General features: G+C 49.3%; 1 protein-coding gene across 3 annotated transcripts in view; it reads left to right on the top strand.

Moving 5' to 3' along the window:
• Nucleotides 1-23,536, top strand: part of LOC126868859 (LIM domain only protein 3-like) — a 68,499-nt gene that overhangs the window by 35,559 nt on the left and 9,404 nt on the right. For all 3 annotated transcript variants that reach the window (XM_050624804.1, XM_050624805.1, XM_050624803.1), the window contains exons 2-4: nucleotides 9,133-9,224; nucleotides 21,988-22,099; nucleotides 22,371-22,634. In XM_050624804.1, coding sequence (XP_050480761.1) covers nucleotides 22,011-22,099; nucleotides 22,371-22,634 — 353 coding nt within the window. In that variant the 5' untranslated portion in view covers nucleotides 9,133-9,224; nucleotides 21,988-22,010. The remainder of the gene's footprint in view (nucleotides 1-9,132; nucleotides 9,225-21,987; nucleotides 22,100-22,370; nucleotides 22,635-23,536) is intronic.

The raw sequence follows: 23,536 nt of genomic DNA, 5'->3' as shown, positions 1-23,536 counted from the left end.
GATTCGATCGAAAGTGTAAAATCGGCGGTCTCGTTTGCAAGGGTTCTTCTTCAGGGAGCGAAACGGCGCGGGCGTACGGGCGCGTATCAGTGCCGTCGGTGGCAGAGATCCAGGGGCAGAGGTGGCTCGCAAGCAAGAACGGGCGGGCAGGACGGGAGGTTATTGCCTGTTGGGTGATTTATCTAGTAATACTAGTCGACAGGCCACGAGGCCGGGGCACCAGGCATGGGGGCAAACCCGTGCCTTCTACCCCTACCCGTGGGGCCAACCACCGGCACCGGTGGAAATTAAAAACTCACTTTATTACACGTCTCATTCTGTGCTACCCCCTGGTTGCCTCTGGCCTCGCACCCCCGGCAAACCGTCTGTACGATCCTCTCCTTTCCTCTTTTCGCTCCTCTCGTCCGCTGCGCCACTCCGCTCTCTCGTCACATCCTGCCGTCCCTGCAGCGCCTCGTTCACCGCGGACCGACTTAATATGAGGCCGGCCATACCTGATGGAACGAATATTATTAAAGTTCGCCCGCACGCGAAACCCGTGAAATATCGCTGCTCTCTTTCTCTCTCTCTTTCCCTCCCTCTCTCCTTTCCTCACCGTCGACGCTCCACGTCTCTTCTCTTCAGCGTTTAGACCCTTCACCTCCTCCACTCTCGGCCTGCTGCCTCTTGCCACCGGGCTTTTATTATCTGCCTCTAGCTTATACTCGAGACGGTAGCGAACTCCCAGAAGCAAAAATAATCACGGGTAAGCCGCGATGTAAATACGCTGAGTTTCACCGCCACCCTCTCATCCTCGCCTCCTGCTCGCCACCCTCGTCTCCTACCTTCTACTCTTACTCCTCCTTCTCCTGTATTCCGGAATAGAGTCCTCCTCCTGGGTTTTCCATTTGCGCCAGCGGTATACTCCGATTTTTCAAGTTTTCGCGAAACAGGATGAAACGCCGCGATGGATCGAACCGCGCGCTGCCACTTCCTAAGGTACTCCCGTACCAAGTAACGGAACGTTACGCGATGGATTATTTATGATTCTATGCTTTTATCTGTATTACTTCGTCCACTGCGACTCTGACTGCGCCGCCGTCCCCGAACCCGCACTTACGTATTAAGAATGCTTTCCTGCACAGTGACCTGTCGCGAAACGCGAGCCTTTTCTGTAATTCCAAACGATGCTATGATGCCTTGCAGCCAAAGGTTTCGTCGATGATCCGCCTAGTAGAATCAGTAATGCTCTTTTCGCGATTTTGTTCTACCATCGTTGCCGCTGTGTATCCTTAGACCATGATTACAGCGGATGCGACCAACTCGATACGACAAAACCATCGATTACGTGCATAAACTTGTACGTGTGCATGATTTTCGGTTTTCCGGACGTTTCATCCCTCAAAACGTTGGACTACACTAGTGTACTATAGCACAGGGTTGTTTCTCGCGCTCGTGATAAACCGAGCCAATGGAACAACAAGCGCGTGTTAAATACAGGAATTCTTACGCACGAACTTATCGAATCGAACATTATTGGCCTCTTTGCTTTCCTCCTTCCTCTTTTCAATCGATGACTAAATTTTCCCTCTCGGTCGGGGGACGTCTCTGTATAATCCGCAGACAATCAAGATCGGTCGGCGGAGCGAGGCGGGTAACGCGATTGATTCAATTTCCAACGTAAAGGGAGCGGTTACGGAGGGAAAATTGAAGCAGCACGTTGATCGGGCTCAAAACGGCCGTGGAACATACTTTATCTTATCGAGGAGACATTGGCATGAAACGCGAGGTCTCCTAATCATCTCGCGTCGCAGCTGCGCGGCCTCTTTTCTCTTTCCTTTTTCCACTTAGTATCTCGTACTTCTCTCTCTCTCTCTCTCTCTCTCTCTCGCACTCTCGCACGCTATATCGAGTGCCTACGCATTCGTCTGCACGCGTATGCACGCGTGTGCGCGTGCATAGACCTCGATGTCGTACCCATCGGTATCTGGCTCGTTTTATTAATGTCAATAAGGCAATTATCGTCGATGAATGGCGTGGGTGGGTATCTTGCTCATACCGCTGTCGTGCCGAGTTACCTGCCTTCGGTATCGATGGCTACGAACCGATGTTTTTAATGCGCCCGAATAGAACAAGTTCGTTCACCGTGCGAGCGACGCCCTCCGGTAGCTTCGGTTTCATTTAGAATCGACGAAAAAAAAAAAAAAAAATCGATGAAACGCTCGATTCTAACCCCCACGGTTCGTGCAAACAATTGCTTAATATTTCGGCGACGGATAATACTAGCATGGAGGGCAAACAGCGTGTCGGCGACGAAATAAACCAAGTCAAATAAAAACGTGAAAGCAAACGAAACGGGAACGTAACGCACGATTCGAAAACTAGCTTCCCCTGCCCTGCCCTTCGGTCCAGGCCTATGTGCAACTACACGATTTCAATTTACCTGTAAAGCGTCACGCTGGTGGCTGCATCAAACCGATAACATCTATCTGCTGGAGGTGGCTTAAAGAAAATTATCCACGCTGTATCCACGTACCAGAACCGATTTCTTTCCGCTGGCTTCTTGAACGTTTGCGCGTTACTCAGCGCACTCGCTGAACGAAATATACCGAGGGATGGGGAGAATAATATAGGAAAGAGGGGTTTCTCCAGTCTCCGCTAAGCAATATCCATCCACCCCACATGCCTGCCTGCCTGCCTGCCTGGCTGCCTGCTTGCTTGCCTGCCTGCCTGCCTGCCTGCCTGTCTGCCTGTTCGTATTATCGGTATGTACAGACGGGCTCTCAGCAATTTATCCATTACGGTCCCAGTCGCGCGCGCACTATTATTGCATTTTTTGAAATTATTGCTCTCCCGGCATCGACGTCGCACGCCACCATCTTGATTGACAGGCTGTGCGCGCCTTTATCGCGTATGAGCGCACCCATGGGCCGTATCGCGTATATACGCGTGCCGCATCGATTTATCGTTACGCCTTTTCTACCCGCGAAACCGTAACCGTTTATCGAATCGTTTTATCGATAACGAGAGACGCTCGTTACGGCTTAAGAATTGCTTATAGGCTGCTGATACAGTGAGTACCTGTATAAATGCGAAAATCTCTCCTTCTCGGGGAATCTGGGATGATCCATAAACGTTCGTCTACTTATTCTGCTTTATTCGATCATCGGGCTTCCATACGAATCTTCAAAATAAATTCGCGTTAATCCGATACAATCGCGATTCTAACGAAGATCGACGAAGGAAGCGAGAAAATAAAAATTAAAGACGCGTACAAAGATACATAATGCAAGGAGAGGTTGCAGCTTGGACAAATGCATCGTTACAGATTCAGAAAATTTCTTAGGGAAACGCGATGCGAGATAGAGCTAGAAATGCAATATTCTGGATCTTTTATTTTATAGCAAAGATCATCGCACTCTTCGTATCGTTTACCCTACGCATATCGGCTGGTCAATTATTGAGATCGATAATTACGTATACAAAGGTCGCGTATTATTAACGAGCTGGTTCCGTTTTCTCGTTAAACAAACCCCCGTTTTATCATAGCCAATATTTCCATGTGGCTCTTAGGGGACGCGTACGTGCGTAGACTCAATTACCCGAAGTGTGTGTGCCTGGTTGTGTCCGAGGAGACTTGACGGGAGCGGAAAGAGGCGGGCTGAAAGGAGCGCGGTAATACATCGTGTCCGAAGCAACTGGAAGGATGTACGAGTTCGTTTGGGGCAACGAAGTCCGCAGAGGCTCCGGTAAAGGTTGGCGCGGTAAAAAATTCAGAGGGTGAATAAATCAAGGAGCGTCGCAGCAGCAAGTAGCGAAGCGGTAGAAAGCGGAGAAGCGGTAGCAGCCCCGTGCACGGAGACCGATCTAGCGACGAAAGTGCGGCCGACGCGCCACGATCTCGACGATCCTCTTCTTTTGTACATACTTTATGGCGAATAATGCGTGAAAAGGGACGGGGCCGGCCCTCGCGCGTCTCGTTTCACCCTGGACATTCCCACGTATAACGTTCCAACGTAATCCTCTGATCCGTCCTTAGACGCACGATGATTTAGGGCGCCCCTTGCACTCGCACGTTGCTTGTCTTCTATTACAGAAATACGATTAGCCACGCTAGCATATGTATATCAGAGCATTGTCGTGTATTCAACCTATCCTGTATCTCGTTATTCTTCGCTCGAACGATGCTCGGTCGTTTTTCATTCGGTCCTCCATCGTCGAGTTATTCGCTGAATAAAGGACATTAATCGTAACTCAACGCGTAACGTTTGCGCATTGAAGCTACTACGATTCTCGACTGAGTATTCGAGGCGTTTCGAAACGCGTATCTTTCGTTGGTATTAATCTACGCTTCAGGATACGTAGCTTGTGGGGTGGGGACAGGGAGGCGGAGGGGTAAAGAGATCGGTAATTACAGGACGCTATGAAGTAATGTCCGATACCTTTTACGCTACTATCTATTTGCGAGAAAAAGGATTAAGAGGCCGGACAAGAAGGATTGAGAAGTTGAGTGGGTGGGAGGGATGCCAGAGGCTGGGAGAAAGGTAGGGGAGGAGTGGAAAAGTGAGAAAGAGAAGAAGACACGAGAGGGAGGAACGTATCTATATAGTAGGTATAGATCGTACCGTATCGTTGAGTAAGTTGGAAACGGAGGGTAGGACGCTCGGGGGGATGGTGGCTCATCTTGTAATGGACTCAGAAGACAGGCGAGTCGGCTAATGGACCCCTGCTCTTCCAGAAAAGCTCTCAGTATCTGTGCCACACGAGCATCGATGCCATCGGGCTGCGTCCTTCCAAAATCCGCAACGCGTATCGGTAGCGTGCTGCTGTTTCTCCGCGATTCTGTACGGCAGATACGGCTCGACCAGCGTTTTCCTAGATCGATGTATTCTATCCGGGTCCGCGCGACGTGTATCGCTTGATAGACGAAAAACTGACCGGTTGTTTGCCGAGTTCACGCTCAAAAAAATATTTGACGTTACGCGGAGGATAACTGGGTATCTACGTGTTTGGATAACGGGAAATAGCGGGTCGGAGCGTGTAGGAACTCGCATTGGATGACCAACGACGCGAACTCTCGTTGCACAAATATTTTCTCGCGGAGACGCAAAACAGCGAGAATATTTAAGAGGATGCACGTTCTTTCGAAACAACGAACGGCGCACGATATCGTTCACAGGCCCTGTGAAACGTTTAACCTGGTAAACGCGCGCGTAACTTCTCTTCGAGCCACGAGAACAAGTCGTTCGGGAGTAATTAACGAATTATTGAGAACGAACAGTTGACTGGAATGAAAATATATTCGATTGGCGTGCGTTGGCTCGCGTGTCACAGGGGATGGAATCTTAGAGGTAGACGAATGGAACTCACCTCGCAGACAGACAGCAGAGGGAGAGAGAATTCCGAGGAAAAGGGAGCTGTGGAGAAGGAAAGCGAGCCAGAGGTAGTCGTTCTACTCTCATCTACTCCCACCGAGTCGCACCGTCTTTCTTTTTATCCTTCGCCAGTCGTCCTTTCCCGGTCCACTCTTGAGAGTAACGTCTACCTTCGTTGATGGGCAACGCCACTTGAGCGGCACTAACACACGGTCTCGGACACACTCTACGTAGCTGTCCGGCCGATGTCCGATACATCAGGTCCATGCATAATAAATCCACAGGAGCGGAGCGTGCGGAGCGCAAACACGCGCGCTGCCTTTACCCGTATTGGACGAGCGGATGTTCGGCGGAACAGAGACAGGAGGATGCACTTCGAGTCGAGTGGGAACTTTGAAGACGGGGCACGGGACGTTTCTCCGCGCGCGTGTTTGTCCTCTTGCTCATCGAGAAAGCCTTCGCCCGGATATCAATATCCAGGCTCCGTTGGCGTTAGCGGGTAAACTTGCCCATCAAATTTTTGCCAGTTCGCTTGCCGTGCCCGGTGGGGAAATTGCACGTGAAAATCGGACAATTGGTATTTTCGAGTACCTACCTATCTCTCTCGAACGAACGTCGAATTTTCTAACGAGAAACTTCGAGTCTGGTATGCTGAAAAACAAATACGCAATTATCGTTACGGACTCGTTAACGGGAACGGACGTTGAATTGCGTTCCCTGTTTCGGAGCAACATCCTGGCAATTACGGGGGAACGAAGGGGTGTATCGCGTGACTACGGGAAATTTAGGTTTTATCGAAGAAAAGCTCGATCGAATTTAGAAGTTGGAACCGGTGTGCGGGGCTCTCTTAATTAACGAACGCTAAATAAATCCGTTTCGGGGCGAAACTCGAATGGGTCGGGCACACGGGGGTATGCGGGTGGCAGCCGTAGAATTTATTTCGGCATCGACACGGAACGTTTCTTCGGGAGACAAGGCAGTTCTCGCTGGTCTGGTTAGGCGAGAGAGCGAGTTAGCTAGCTAGCTAGCCGAGTGCCGTTTAGTTTAATACACGTAACGCTACTCTCCGACTGCTTTTTCTCCCAAATACTCTACTTCCAACCGGTTCGAAGTAGTATAAGTCGTGGACAAAGTAGACGGCGTACAGAAAACCTCCATTAAAGTCCCTAGAAGTGATTAGTACCTTTCCCATCTTCCCCCTCTCCTCTCTGTTTTCTCTATCCCGATCTTTCTCCTTTCCCCGTTCTTCCCTTCGTTACTTCCCCGCTACTATCTCCGTATACCTCCTCGTATCTCTATTCCTTCAAATCTTTCATCTATTCCACCTTCTAACTAGCCACGCTAGCGGTTCGTCGCTCGGAAACGCGCCGCGCGTTTCGAACATTCGTAATGGACGCGAGAAGCCGGACTCCGACTGCTCGAAAACGAGATTCCACGGTATATTCCCCGTGCGTATTTTGCTCGCTTTTAAAAAACCCATTCTCATTGGTTTCGGTGGTCGCCCACGACGCAAAGTCGTTTTTAAGCGGGAGAAGCAACACGGGACACGAGTCGACGAGATTTTCGTTCAGCGGAGGCCTAGCTGCGTTGGCGACCGCGAGTTAAAAGCACAGACAGCCAGGCCTGCCGCAACATTCTAGGAAATTAAATTCAACATAGATAGTTTCGTTCCTGATTGCAGATGAAACCTGGCAATCGCCCCAATTTCATTTCGTTCTCGCGAGAAATAGAGGGAAAGGGAACGCTGGTACGTGTGTACGTGTACATGCGGTATCGATGACGGTGATGCCAGTAAAGGGGGGCGGGGAGGGGACGGGCAGTCGAAAAAAGGGTGGATGCGGATTGTAAACCGACGCGTCGAAATCCCGATTCGAAAAATAGAGCGCCGCGTTTCCCGTGAACCGGAAACTTGGCGGACGTTAAATTTAGCCGCGCACCGATCGGGAACGTTCGGGAGACGGTTAGATGGGATGGGTGAGCCGGTGGGCGGGAAAACGGGTGGGTAAATCGACGACGGAACGGAGAAAAGTATAACGTCGAATCGAACAAGTTTCAGAGAAATGTCATTTCGCGGGAGTACGTAATCCACTCTTCTCCCTGATTTAATCAGAGACCAGTCATAAATCAGCTGGTAATTAAAAGAGACCATCGTCGATAGCGGTAGTAAACATGGCCTAATCCATTTCGCAGGGCAGCTCATAGGTGTGGATAGTATGGGAGTGGAAAAAAGGTCGTAGCCTTTCTAATTTAATCTGGCGAATGATTCCGTGATTCTCGGAGCCGGTGGCAACCCTTTCATTACTTACGTCCCCACCCTAACTCACGAGGTACCCTCGCGCGCCACGGCAGCTCCCGAGCCTCTGTTCCTCGCTTTGCCCCGCGGACACCCCCAAGAACCGGCGCAGAACACTAAATCAGCGACCAGTGTAATTTTTGTAATGGGAGGTGTGGCCTCGTAGGGGTGGTAGACGCGTCTCCCACCGGGCGAACCGGACATATAGTAGGGATGCCATCCCTGCGTTCGCCTCGCGTCGAGGAATGGTAGGGTTTCGTAGGGGTGATTTTAGGGGTGGAATTCTACGATGCGAGCACGCCGCTTCGGTGGTTAATCCTTCGTTGCTATTTCTCGACTCCGGTTCCGATCCACCACACAATCTTCCCTCTCTCTCTCTCTCGCTCTCTCTCTCTCTCTCTTTCTTTCGCTTCACCATCACTCTCTTTCTGCACCCCTGTTATCGTTCTCTTTTTCTTTAGCCTGTATGCTTAGTTCTGTATGCGCACACTTCCATCAGCGATACAAAGCGATTCCTTCGTTGGTTTATCCTCGAAAGAACGGTAATTAGAGACTTCTGTTCCTACGAGCGATACCCGCGTGGTTATTAAATCGCGCATCATTGAAACGTTTCCACCAAGGTTTCTCTTTTGCAGGTCCAACGACCCGCATCTATCGACTTCGTTATTCCGGCCTTTAATTAGCGTACATCAAATATGCAAGTCAAATGTCGAATCGTCGATCGACCTTTTAAAAAAAGACCTCCGTTATGATCCGCTTATTTTTCTTCTCTTTTCCAATCAAATCCGCGCACTCGACTCGTGGCAACATATTCCGAACCGATATGACTCTGGCGCTTTGATCGTCGTCTTAATCGGCTTGAAATGCGGACCCTGCTCCTCGTTGCTGAGAATTTCGCTCGAGTAGCAGTTAAACTGCGCGGCAGCGTAAATGGTTCGATGATAGGCGGCCGCGGAGTGGGGCAGCGAGTGCGGGTTGCGTTTGATGGCGGGTGCAAATACGGGTTTCGGCTCGCGCGAGTTCCTCGGGTTTGGATACGGGTGCGATGACGGTCGAGTCCGACTGATGCGGAGTGGGGAGATAGTCAGTGGCGGGGAAGGTGGCAACAGCGGCGTAGGGATGGAAATTTAATACACGGGTGGGGGTAGAAGCACGAGAGTGGGGCGGCTGGAGGGGCGAGCGGCGGTAGAAGTGGGGATTTATCACTTTCGGTGGCGTGCCGCGGTCGCACGCGGTGCTCGGTAGTTTACAACTGACCGCCGAGCGGGCGGTTTCGTGACTCTTGTCGTCCGCTTCTAGATCCTGCGTTTATCGTGTTTAAAGGACGCGGGATGTCTCGTTCCGCGGTAGAGTAAACAGGATCGCGATCACGATCGAAAACATCTTCGAAGATCCGTATATTCGAGCGAATTCCATACCTTGAAATAAATGTTTCGATGTTTCATGGAGAGGCGAATGATAAATAGTGAACGTTGTTCTGTGCAGCTGGTGTAGTGTCACGTGACGGAGGGAATCTGGAGAACCGTGCTCGGCACAAGGTACTCGTGGAAACTGGCTCGAGATTCGAACTCTGTTAGGTAAGTCTCCGAATATTTTAATAAATTATTGTTATACGTTGTACGATGTTAATTTCTAGTGACACTTGATGCACTAGTATTTCTTCTCTCTCTCTCTCTCTCTCTCTCGTGGCTTTTTGTTTTTAATGTAATCGCTAATTGGAGTGATAAAAACGAAACGCCAGAGAGGAATTGGAAATGCGGTGTGTAATTCAAATTTCACTAGTTCCACTCGGCCAGTCCAGTCCGGCCGCGATCACACGTTCAATTTAACAGGGGCTTCCGGTGAAAACCGCATTTGCCCTTTCCATAGTGGTGCGATTAACGTGCGCGCGCTCGCGCTTGTTCCCGCTCAATCCGCGTCGTTCGAAAATTGTTATAAAATTCCGCGTAATCCGCTTTGCATGCGAATGGTGGGAAATGAAAAAAACGGTTGAGAGACAAATGAAAGATGAAAATTACACGCTGCCACGATATTGCGCGTTAGACCGGTGAATAGTTGGCTATTATCGCTCCCGATATTTTTTTTGCCCTGATGCGTGTGCTTCACCATGATGTTTAGTCATCGACGCTGTCTTGGTTCAAGAGCACTAGTCCTTGTCGCCGGTAGCATCGAACGTAATGCGTTCGTATGGTTGCCGTTAGCAATACCGATTCCTTAGAAGCGAGCTTAATCTGCATCCCGTCAAATGCTGACACATTGCTACGCTTACTTTCTCAGCGTAAGGTGGCGCTCGATTACAGTTGACTCGCGGCAACGGGAGACTTTTTTCAACCAACGACCGGAATTACCGTGCGAGTCGCGACGTTCCGACGCGTTCATAACACAATACCCCTGTTATTACGAATGGGACACCGGTCGTTCGGTTTAATTGACTTCGACACGTCTCGCAACCGATGTTTATCCTCCTCACACATCCCGGCTGTAGACAAAAAATTTCATTCATGAGAATACTATTCGCGACTTAAGCTCTATCGTGTACGATTGATCTTGAAATTAAAATCCCGCGATGTAATTACTTTCACAAGTAAAATTAACGCGTTTTCTTTTATCTTATACTTAATATACGCTTACTCAATGATCCATGCTGGAAGTTACGTAATCGAATCTCTTATCTATCTATTTCCACTCTATATCTTCCGTTGGTCTTTGTCCCTCTTCCAGAATGCTCGGCCACGATCCATTGCCACCGGATATCTAAGGGGCTGTCCGTTGGCCGTCCCGACCGGGCAGAGACGCGAGGGTATCCGGTCGTTTGAATTTCAATAATTGGCGCCAGTTTTAGTAGCGGCGGCGGTCTCGTTAGTCGCCCTCCCGAACGGAGTGACTTAATTATTTCGTTTGAAGTCCGCGGTAGACGAACGAGGGAGGAGAAGGGAGGCCAGGGGGCTGTCAGAGGTTGTGAGGCGGAGGCGGAGGTAAAGGAGGCATTTGGGTGATGCACAGTCAGGCTCCAATCGTCTGTGTGTACGTATACGTTCGAAGACGTTGCCCCGGTCCCCACACAACTCACAAATAAATTGAGAAAACTGGAGCGAGGGAGACGGCCGTGCGAGGCAAACGTTTATTTTACACCGACAAATTGGTGCAGCTAATTAGCTCCGGCTAAAAGCAGAAGTATGACCGTGACGCCACGCCTCGTGTCGCGCCGCATCGATGTTGTTGCTGCTGTAGCACCAACTGCAGCCACGGCGCGATTGTATGTAACAACGTTTCATCGTTGCAGCCTAGAGACGCGGCACGATTCACAGCAATTGTCTCTTGCTTCGTGTTTTCGTTCCTTTTGTACACCGCTCGCATTGAATCTGAAGCGTTTCTGTACCGGTGCTTACGCACCGAACCACAATAATGCGGCAATTAACGCTCTTTCGATTCTTTTCTTTTTTCCTCTCCTATTCCCGTTCTTTTTCCTTCCCCCCGCTCCCTCCCCCGTTCGTTACGTGTTGAACACGATGGAATGTTGTTTTTGTAAAAGCAACCGAACATCTTCAAGGGCGATCTCCTCCGATCGTTTCGTGACAACGTGATGCGTTTTCGCAGGAGATATTTGTCGGCGATACCAAGGAAATTATAGGGGACCGTCAGTTGCGATATAATTTAATAATGCCGGCCACGCGTAATGTCTTTCGACACGCGTCAGCGATAATTCCGAGGCGAATGTCCAATAAAAAGCCACTTTGCCCGATCGAAATATCAAATGTAATCCTCTTAAGTCGGGTGCACCGGTCGAACGTGTATCTCCGGGACTGACCATCGTACGCTATCCTTTCCTCTTCTATCGTCTCTCGTTTCCTCTCCCTCTCTCTTTATCGTTCAAACATCGCTGTCTCTCTCTTACTAGTTCCGAGGGAACGTCCGCTCTCACCGTCCTCGTCCCACCCACGCGATTCACCGCGAACTTCTAAGTTAACTTCTAACCCCACACCCTTTTCCCTCGCTCCCCATTCCTATCCAGAGGCGTTGCTTTTACGGCGATTGAAGCTTCCCGTGGGTCCTTGGGCACTCCGCCAGGTGGCAGTGCCGCGTCCTTCTGGGCGTCGGCCCCCGATATTCCATTTACAAGATTTTTTAGACAAGGCTCGAGTATCTCTCCGCAATCCGTATGATTTCTTGCTTCATCGTTTCTCAAGAATCTTTTAGGGAGGCGAACCGCCTCCGCGACCGGTCGAATTTTCCGCCTGCCACCTTACGTTCGCTACGGGTAGAGTGGGGGCGGTCTGTTGCCGCACGCGAACGCGAATATAATTAACTGAAACTTTAATTCGTTCTGTTCTCCAACCGGCCGTTTGAAATCCAATAAAGTAATCGGTGGATTACGCGAATTTCGACAACGTTGATCGATACTCGAGAGATCGTTGCGATGAACGGTGATGATTTCCGGTGACGATTCGCGTTCTCGAAGTTCGATCGAACGTAAAGCCAGGACGTAACGCGCGATGGATCCGATCCACACGGACAGAACGGTAACAAAACGGAGGTAGAATGGGATACAACGGTGCGGAATAGAAGGAAGAGAGCGGTCGGTGGCAACGCGCAATATCGCTGTGTTCCCCTGATCATTAAAGAACCATTTGCAGTTGCACCGATGCCGACCGACGTTGAATAATTAACCGGCCACCGACTAAAATCGATTCATTAATTAATAAAGCGGCTACGCTCGCTTCTACTAATAACGCCAGTCCACAATTGAATAGAGATCGCGTTCATTAACTGTCCGTGTACTATTAGCAGCGGTTGCGGTACATTACGAACGAATCGAATCAACTAACCAGAATGATCGAGTTTACCAGGCCGATAAACAATTTTTCTGCTTCTGCCTTGGGTTTTCTCTCAGGATTTACCATCCGATCGTACGCGATCGTCATCGCGCGACGCGTATAAAATCTACGTCTCTGTAACGCTTGACGTCGTTCCGATTCGCGGCATAGACGAGCATCTGTATCCTAAACCGCAAACAACGACGGTTTGTTTCGTGTCAACGGGTTAAAAAGATTTTGTTCCCATTGTTAAACGTTTCTCTCCCGCATCGCCTCGACACGGCTGTTCGCTATCGGTCGTCGCGCGGCTCTACCGTCTGTCTTCGTGCCGCGAATTTTCTTCCCCCTTCCCCGATTCTTTCCTCGACTGATCTCGAACACAAACGAACAAGGAAGAAAGTTCCATCCTCTTGCTCGACGCTCTGGTACTTGCTCTACCTATCTCTGTGTTTGTCCGTCCTTGTTTCTTTCTATCCACCCTCACTCTCGATTCTTCGTACTCTCTCTCTCTCTCTCTCTCTCTCGCTTTCTGGTAGTCGTTGGTCGGGCGGTGCCGTCTATTGGCCAGGATATCTTTCGATTATCAAGACTATCCGTAGCTACCGCCTTAGCCGAACGGGCGCCGTTGTCTTCTCGGCTCTTTCAATTAATGTTTTGATTGATTTCGGACCCTTGCCCGGAGGCCGACCCTCCCCTTCCGCCTGGCTCGCGTTCGATCCTCTTCAGCGCACGATTCTTGCCTCGCCGCTGCTTCCTGCGCTCGCGTCATCGATCTTCATATTTACCTTTTAAGCTTCTATTGTCTCGCTTATACAGTTCCGCGTTATTTGTCCAGGATTATTCTTGCGGCGGATAGTAAAGTCTTTTATCGAGGATGGAGCGCGGAATATGGAATACAAGTCGAACGGTTTGCTCCTTTTGTACACGAGAAATCGGTTCGATGGCTTACTTGAAATTCTCTTCGTGTTTCGTCAACCCGTGGACACGAATCGTTCTTTCTTAATCCGTTGTTTTGTTACGTCGAATCAATCACGTGACGTGGATTTTGCTCCTGATCCAACGAAAATGAGTGTTATTCCTTACGTCTTATCTCGAGTCTGACTTCGATTCTTCTGCAGAGATTATCAAATTGATCTGTCGCTTTAAAATTCAGATATCCCAAGAACGTCTCATTCTTCGGTTATAGTAAAAAACGCATCTATGTATAATTTCTGTCTCACGTTCACCGGGTCCCATATCAAGGTAAAGGAACGTCGGGACACCGAGATCGAAGAGTATTATACAGTGGTAGACAAAACAAAGTTTAAAATTCCCACTTGCGTGTACGAGCGTTGATAACATCTGTATTAGACATATTTTATCAAATCGTAACAACAATTTCTAGGATACCTATTACATCTATTCATCGATTTTGTATAATATTATAATTTCGATTTCCAAAATTGTTGTTTCTCCATATCGCTTATCTTTAAACGTTCTTTCATCCGCCGTTTAATAAGATTAAACTTATCCAACTTCTACAATCATCTTACACATTTGCATACGAGAGATGGTTGCCCTATGTCGCGTGATAGATTTCCAAAAGATCGAACAAAAGTTGGCCCGTGAGTTATTTAGATCAAAGAGCGAGCGATTTAAAGCGGTTCGGGAGGAAGGGATGGGATAACCGTTAGCCGCAGCTTTCTGCCCGGATTAACCGAAACTTCCGTTTCCGATTCTCGTGTACGTGCCGCATCCACGCGGAGAATGGACCCCCTGGTGCGGGTGTTTGGCAACGGGTATTCAAGAAGACGGCGACGTTGCAGACAGCGTCGGCACCGTCGACGCCACACTAGGCACTCAGCAAAGGAACCAACGAGAGATCCAGCCTTTACTCGTTCGAGACGGTCCCTCGAATCGGTGTTATACCGGTGGCTGTTTTATTGCGAGATTTGCGGCGTGGCCTCTCCGTGTAACAAGACTTACTGAGATCTTAATAGAATCTGAGACCACCCACTCTCAGCGAGTCCTGTAGCACCAAGTAACGCCGTCTTCGGCTACACAGTGCCGTAACCTTTCTTCTCTCTTTCTATCCACAGAGTTTCCTTTTTCCGCCAGAAAGAGTCGTCGCTTCTATCTCTCTTTGGTTGCTTGGCCTTTCTTTGGCTGGAAGAGGATGGACGGAGAAGGGAGTTGACCCCGGCGCTGCATCCCTCTATCAGGAAAAGGGGTGCTTATTCTAAGCGTATATAAGAGGGGTAGGAGAATGCCCGGGGTGGGCTGTAGAGTGATTTATGAATATTGCCTACCGAGAAAAGTGTATCGCGTTCGCCGCGTCGATTTTACCTCGACTCCGGAGCACTTCGAAACGCGTACGCGAACTTTCCTCCGTAACATTCTCGTCGTTCCGATTAGCGGGGGCCGACGAAATAGAAAAGGGGCGGATTTCGAGTGGTAGCTGTTTCGATCGACACCGACCCATCGGATTCTCTTGTCGTCCCGGTGATTTCGATCGTTCGCTCGCTATCCCGGAATCTTTTCGGCGATCGTCTAATCCGATCTCAACGGTTTCATCCTCCCGTCGTTTGTACCGGATCGAAATTCGAGAGAAATTTCACGTTTCGAATAAATCACTGGTAATTGTTTAACGAAAAGATAAACATCGTGGCTGTCAACGGGAGGAATTTGAACGGTGATATTGGCTCGACGATCGCAGAGATTACGCAGACGCGATCGCTGTAAACCTTGGCGGGTGGCGTTGCGCTATTCTTCACCGTACGACGTAATTAATTTTGCGTTTTATCGCGGCATCGACTATTAATTACTGGCGGGAACGTGAGTGCGCGCGCGACCGTGCCCCATCGCGCTAAATGAATGTTCCTTCGGTCGACAATAGAGAAACCTTATTAATAAATATGTGCGGGTATCTTGGCCGCGTGGCGCGATAATGGCGATCGCGAAATTCGAAACACGCGTCTCTGTATCGTCTGGTCGGCTATTCCACCCACGCGAACGGAATATTTGGAACGGTTATTTTGTAGCGCAAATATAAACGTAGCAAAAATAAACATTGTACTGGTATGTAATCCACCCGGAGGGTTATCGTGCTCACATCTAATAATAATAATAATAATAACAATAATAACAGTACACACCTGTTCGAAAACGATCATTGTAATTGTTCGAGAGTATGAGGTGCGGTATTTCGGCATTTTTATTCTTTTCGTGGCAATGAGAATTTTTCGTACAAGATTCTCTCGAGCTTAAAAAGATCGTTCCGGGTTGCGGGCTAAATATCTACGTAGAATAAAGAATGGTTAGCGCCCAGGGCCATCGATGATCGGTTGGCAGAAGCAATTTTATATTTTATTCCTCGATTTAAATTTATCATTTCGGATCTGGCAGGGACAAAATAAGTTTAAATTGAATTCCATTTTCCCCCCCTATCCACGACGACAACCGCGTGCATACGCCTACCATCTCTATCCCTATATTCTTCGTATACCATCGAACAATTCTGTTTCGCTTTTCCAGCCAACCTCAAGCCTGTCGTTTCTTCGACACGTCGTCGCGAGGGCTAGCGGTGGTATTGCGCGAACCTTGTTTCTTCGAGGACGGTTTAATGGGAGCCGCGTCAGACGGGAAACGTTTCGTATTGATGCGCGTTGTACATTTTCAGCGAGCAAACGGGAAACGTGGGAAATAAACTCGGTGGGAGAAGTAACGTTCGAGGAATTCAAAGTCGACGCACGGATTATGCTATTATCCCGGTCTCGTCTCGTCCTTTTACACGACTCTTTCCCTTCTCTTTCGTCTGATTCCAGTTTTATCGTCGTTTGGGATTTTTGTTTAATACAATAGAGACTGATCGAATAGCGAAACGTTGAGGATGAAACAGGAGACGAAATTCCGTGGTTAAGACCGCGGCAATAATCGTTAGCGTAGTTACCAGCTAATTAGCGCGAAGCTTCGAAAATATCTGGACGCGGTGATACGACATAAAGCGAGGAAAAACGGAGCGAGTAGGAATCTCGTGGCGGAGTGTAAACGAGAGAAAGACAGAGAACAGCTAGAAGAATATTTTATAACGAGCTCTCGCTACGAAGACAGCACCAGCGGTACGGTTGCCAGCGCGTATAACGGTAAGATCGGGAGTAGATCTGTCTCCCCAGGAAGCTTGTTAGGCGTCGGCGAGCTCCGCTATCTTCTAATTGGCGATATAATGATTCTGAAGGATGGAATAGCATGGTCCTGAAGGGGCCGAGGAGCACCCTATTCCGTACCATCCCTTGTTAGGGGTGAAATTAAAATTTGGCTCTACCTACCTTCCTGCCTCTCCTCCCTTGCATCGTCAAACCTCCATCTTCCTCAGCCACTGTTCCATCAGGCACGTTCTCTCTCTTCCACTCGATTCACCTCTCGCAGCTTCGTCCTCTACTTCCTCCCTCTGTCTCCTTCTTAACTTCATCCTTTGGCTACCTGCTCTCTTCTCCCTGGTGGATTCGTTATGCGACCGCTGTGAAATGTATATGTCTTCTGATATAGCTGGAGGATTCGACCGCGAGGACGAGGCGGGGTCGTCGTTATCGTGTCGTTCGAATTTCGAGGGCCTTTCTTAGAAAGCTCGGCTGGTCGAGCACCGAACGCGATTGCGTTTGTTATCCTACTTCTCTCCTCGTTCCCTTTTCGTTCGCCACGTCCGCGTTATTTCCGCCGCACTCTCTCTCTCTCTCTCTCTTTTCCTCCTAGCCCTCGGGGAAACGTCGTTAAAAGATCAAGGACCGATTCGTGGCGGTCGGATCACGCGGCAAACGATCTTGTCTTCGCGCGAATTTCCCGGAAAAACGGAGCCGAGTGGAATTTCGAGATGGCGCGTCCATAATTGCGATGATTAAACGCGTCATCCCGGCACGCTGGTTAATTGGACGAGTCAGTTGGAAAGTGGCGTATCAACCGGCGATTTCGTTTTATATCACCGGAAACTATGACTCGTGAAATCAACGCCGGGCCCTGTAGTTAAGCGCCAATGCTTAATTAAACGTTAATCTCGCGCACGATGGCAAACGAAAGTAGCGGTGTGTCGGGGCGGTGGTACTGGTTGGGACTAGTAAAGGGGAACGTAAGGGGAAGAGGGTGGTGTAGCCGGGGCGAAATTAAGGCTCGCCGGTTGATTCGAATTCTCCTTGAGAAATTTCCTTTCCCTGAGAACGCCCTTCGTGCGCTCTCTAGTAGTTACTAAACTGGTCGTCTCAATTAGCGAAACTTGCAGCTACGTTACCGACTTCCAATTAGTCATAGGTTGCAAACTGTATCGCGCTTACTGGAGCGAGACTAATAACTCCTAGACCATGAAATATATGCATAGATACACGATGCAAATTAGTGGTACACGGCCGGGCGGACGTTTATGAAATACTTATCTTAAGAAAAATTTCGGCTCCCTCTGTGTAATCCCATCTACCTGCCAGTCAAATATGTACGTTAGGTTTCTCAATTAAATATCTTTTCTCACCTCGTCCTCCTTATCGCGCTTCTTCACCGTGTTTCCTCCCTTTCACAGATTCAAGAAATGCGCGATACAGATTTTTTCCCGCGTGAAAGTTCAACGTTCCAAGACCAGACGAAACAACAAACGCGTGCGTCTCGGGATCTGGCACGTTTGCGTGTTGGAACGAATAGGTATAAGTATATGCGCGTTTCTGTGTGTGTGCGCGCGTGTGTGCGTGTGTGTATGCTCGACACATAGACACACGTATTCACCGTCGATCCTCGGCGAATTTACGAAGGCCCTTGTCGCGCGGCTGATAGTTACAGGCCTGGTCTCAATTAGTAGAACTTACGTCGCTAGGGTCCAATTAGACGTAGGCTAGAAGCTACACCCTGTTTGCTCAAGTTTGCCGTACCTATGCACCACCGTCCGTCGGATGGGGTTGCTGCCCGTCCTGTACCTACCAAGCCTGTTGAAGGTGTCTTTTTCCTACGCTAATGACTAATTAGCAGCCTCTCCACTTCACAGTATAATGACACGGGATACAGCCTTGAGCCGTCGGCTGGGATCATTATTAAACCCCGAAATTGCAGTCGTGCCTGCCGCCTCGTGTTATGCACCGCCTCGTGCCCTGTACTTTGCCCTATCCTGCGTTCTACTCCCAACCCTGTTCAACGTGGTTTCGTATACCCTCGCCACGACGTCGCGACGCACCGTACTCGCTCGTTTCACTACCCACGGCTCGATCCACGGCTCGAAGGACACGCGGCAAGATGCGGAACGTGACTCGACGAGGATGAGGGTGCGTTCTGATTTCGCCTACCTCTTATACGCACAACCTTTACTTCCTATCTTTTTTCACATTGGTCTGCTTCTATATCTTTTCTCTTTCTTTTCCATTCCTTTCATTATATCATATTCTCTTATACGTCCTTCTGATTATATTTTGCAATCTCTTTCGAAAGATTCGATAGAACGTACAAGTTGTATATTTACATTTGATCGACTGGTTTCGCGGAACCGGATAAGAGATACGCGTGAAATTACTCGTTTAATTAATTCAATGTTAAACGCAATTAAACAGGTTTCCTCGGCGCGCGCGCGCTATTCTCAATTACGCATCAGTATTTCAGGACACATAATACGAAACGAGAGAGAGAGAGAGAGAGAGAGAGAGAGACTATCAGGTGATCCTGTGATCCTGCAACAAAATCACTGGATTTTACTTCGGTTTTTAAATTAATTTCATAGATGAAACGTACATTTCAAGCCACGCTATAGTCCATTTCCAACCCTTGGCATATTATACGACGCCCATTCTCTCGCTTATTATACAACGGACAAATTCGTTTCGTTCTATGGAATAATACTTTCCCACCCTACCCGCGCGGCCCCGTGCTACAAAACCGTTCCTTCCTTCTTCCTTCAACCGTTTCTTTTACATTTATTTATTTCCTAAACGTCCGTCCCCGCTGGCTACTTTATATTTGACATTTTTATTAAACCAGACGGTAGCCCCGTGTGTCCGTAGCGACAGCGCGTATCTCAGGGATGGCAATGGCAGTGGGGACGCACGAGGCACAGCCCCGCCGTGTTATCCCATATTGCTGTTAGGGCAGTTTCGTAATCTCGCGAGGGTGCCTCCTTATATATCGAGCGAATAAAAAGTTGTATCCGTCGCGCCGATTCGTCGATCGTCGCGTCCGGTTTTCCACCCCTTGTCGCGCGGCTCGCTCCATTTCTCCGGCCACGAAAGACAGTCAGTGCGGAAACGATGGGATATTGTATCGCATCCAGAATCACCGGTACCTCCATACACGTCCCCTCCATAAATCAACTTTTCACTTTACGATTCCGTTACGTCCGAAGGCGGCAGTACCCTTTGCGTCGTTTCTTGCGCGAGAACGATTTTACGCGGTCGATCAACGGCGGTACGCATCCCACAGAGAGAGTTTTCTCACTTTCTGCCGGACTGTGAGATCTCGTATATATCAGAATCGTCGAGTATCGTCCGGACGGCACGGTCAGTCGGTTGCCGATACACTCATTGTGCATTGTGGCGAAATAATGGGACGGTAAATTGACAGAACTAGTTTCATTTTATCTAGCGTATCATCGAACCCGGGGTTTCGATAACGGATACTGCGTGTCGGTATTAAATACTGCGCATGCCTGACAAATAACTGTACATCCGTGAGAAGTTCGATCGGCACGCGCAACTTAGGGAGATTTCCGTATCGATACACCGACAGTGTTATACTATGTACCACGCGCACATATGTAAACGCAACATACTATGTTGCGTTTTACTCCGGTTACGATTCTTCCGGGTGATCGCGGGCTGTCGCGAAATTTTCTTTCCTCTTTGCCGCTGGAATTTCGTTCATATCTCTTTCCCTTCTATTCCGTGTTCGCGACACGGATTTTCACGTCCGCGCGTTCGATATCGTCGAGAGACGATATCGTGTCCGATAGGGAGAAAAAAAAAGAAGCGTAAGGAGTCGTTGGAAGGGGTCAGAGAGAGAAAGAGAGAGAGAGAGAGAGAGAGAGAGAGAAATCCGTAGAAAAAATGGAGCGCACAGATCGTTTGACGAATCACGAGGTGCCTCTTGGATACCAACGTAGTCGGGGCACGCTAAGAGGGGGCCAAGGGGATACGCGGTAGAGGGATGATGTTTTTTTCCTCCGCGGCGCCTCTTTAATTTGCCCTCCAATTAACGGACGGGGTCCTATTTGAAAAATACCTGCCACGAGGGCTGGCAATTATACTCCTTCCTTTTTTTTTTTTTTGCGCCACGAGCGCGTTATTAGCGCTATCCGTCGTTCCTCTTGCTCCTCCTTCTCCCTCATCTCCCATACTCCTTTCTTCCACCATCCTCCCACTTTGTCGTCATCCCTCCAACTTCATTCCTCCTCTTCCTCGTATCGTCGAGTCGAGCTGTTCCTCTTCGTTCCCACCATCCGCTCGTCCCTATCCCACCCGCACTCTCTGTCACCCTCGCTTTTTACATGCGTGTGGCCGCGTTCGCGTATCCGCATCTGCGTCTGCTTGTATGGGTGGTTATATATGGGTGTATTGCAAAATGTGCGAGTGCTGGTGGTCCAAAGGGGGAGGACACGCGGGCGCTCGTATGCGGGAGAGAGGAGTGGCGACGCGGCGAAGAGAAAGGGAGAGGAACAGGGACAAACTGTTGGAAGAGGGAAACGAGAGACAGAGAGGTACAGGGAAGAGGGTATAGAGAAGGTAGGAGAAGGAGAAAGATAGGGAGGGTGGGGAGGGATGGGGCCGGGGTACTGGCGAGTTAGAGGAGTGGCGTTTATAACTCGTGCCCGGGTCTCCAAGCTTTGAGAAGGCCAATTAGCAGCATAAAGCTACAGCTCGGCCCCGGGGCCGAGGATGTTTGTATGTAATAATGGATTGTTACTCAAAGTATCCGGCTAATTAATTAAGCCCCCGCGCCTCGCCGTGCAGCCACTCACCATTTTAGCCGGCCGCCCTCCTTCCCTCGGATCGCCTTTAGAACGCGTTCGTTCCTGCGAATGTGGTTGTCCGTGTTTCTCTCTCGTAGCCGCGCTTTTCACCCTCGTCGGGCCACGTCAGTTCGAACTACGAACGATTCCTCGCGATCGATGCTCCCGCCAGTGGATCTGCGAAACGCGGCCAACGGATTTCAATCTCGATCCTTCGGTTCGACGTCGATTTCTTATCGATCGAAATTTAGATCCTTGGCAAATCTTCTGACGTAATGTTTCATATTATTCTATGCAATTATTTTCGATTGAAGCAAGACATTTACGAGGTTCGTGGGAATAGCGGAATCGATCTATCGAAAAACGCAAGTACGGGAGATTTAGCGCGCGTCGTCGGACGACCGGTCCAATTAGCGTGGATCGTTATTGCATGTTGTCGGCCACTTAGCAGACGCTTATTATCGCGACGTACGTGTACATTACGCGGTGGCTGTCTGCGGGCTCATTGTTAGGAACGCACAATGGCAGAGAGACACGATTTACGATGTCGCGGATTTAACGAGTCGACGTTCTTGTTCCGTGTTGCAGACGGCGTTCTAGCCGAAATCACGATGACGATGGACGTGAGCAAGTCGGAGCCGAGTAAAAATGGCGCGACGCAGCACGAGTGCGCTGGATGTGGGAAAGCGATCACGGAAAGGTAAGACGATCGCGGTCTTCAATTACTACTTTTATTTCTTTCATGAAACGAAACGGAATGAGGTAGAAACACAGAACAAATTGAACGTAAAATAGAGAAGGACGCGATTGACGAACCGTGACGAATTACTTAAAAATATAAGACGGACGATTTAGAGAAACTTTCTAATCGGTCAAAGGATAAGCTTCTTCCGAGAACCGCGGTCAAAGATCAGTTTCGAGCACGACGAGTTACTGGTCGGTAAGAAGGAAAACTATGGTCGGTTCTTCAGGTATCTCCTCAAGGCCATGGACCTGTTCTGGCACGAGGACTGTCTGAAGTGCGGGTGCTGCGACTGTAGGTTAGGAGAGGTCGGTTCTAGTCTGTTCACCAGGGCCAACCTTATCCTCTGTAAGAGGGACTACCTCAGGCTGTTCGGGAATCCGGGACACTGCGCGGCCTGCAACAAACAGATACCGCCGTTCGAGATGGTTATGAAGGCCAGGTCGAACGTCTATCACTTGGACTGTTTCGCTTGTCAACAGTGTACTCATCGGTAAGTTATTCGACGCAAGAAAATCCTTCGATCGATTCGATTTACACATCGTTTCGCTGTAAACGTCAATTTTTCCGTCGTTTTTCTTCTCATCCTACGATCTCCGTTTACGTTTCTCTGCATCGAGCTGTACGACGATGCAAACGACGAGGGAGAGGGAACTGTACGCATGCAAAAGTAACAAAGACGAACAGAGTTGGGGATGAAGAAAAATAGTACGACGGTGAAGGGGTATAGAGAAACACAGGGGACGAAAAGAAAGAAGCGAGAGTACGGTTTGCGAGAGACACAGTCCGCTCGGGAGTTGCTTTACAGGTCAGCTGGGAAATCACCCTGTGCTCTATCCGTCGCGACCTCTTCCTCCGCTCGCGCTAGCATTCCACGCAGCAGGAGGCTAACTTCTCGTCGCATTATTCCCTGCGACGCTTTCCACCCCCGCCAGGACCCTACCCCTGAGACCAGTTATGTAATTATCCAGATACTGCTGACATTTTTGTATCATATCGCACCGTGTAGCGTAGACAGACAGAAACAATGGCTAAATGCCGAATGAGAGCTCGCCACGTTTCCGGTTCAGCGTCTCGCGATGGACGACGAGAGGAAGGATGCGGTGGCGCGTGCCGAACAACGAAGTGGAAATTCACAGCACGAGTCTTCCTTTCTGAGTTCGATCCCTGAACCACTCGGGAGATTTTATTTCAAACGTAGGTCGAATCGCTTCGTTTATTGTTCGCCTCTCGTCTTTCGCGATTACCCTTCGCTTCGTCCTCTCGATGATCATGTTTTATTAAAGTTCCGCAATTTGGCTCAAAGCGATCTTTCTCTTCCTCTATCCTCCATCCCTTCCCCTCTTCTTTTCCTGTTGATCATCCGGTCTCTGCCATCTGACGCGTAAATTACAA

The sequence above is a fragment of the Bombus huntii genome, chromosome 8, assembly GCF_024542735.1.
Source record: "Bombus huntii isolate Logan2020A chromosome 8, iyBomHunt1.1, whole genome shotgun sequence".
Taxonomy (NCBI): Eukaryota; Metazoa; Arthropoda; class Insecta; order Hymenoptera; family Apidae; genus Bombus; species Bombus huntii.
The sequence above is the reverse complement of the archived record's forward strand: the minus strand, read 5'-3'. Positions and strand labels throughout refer to the sequence as shown.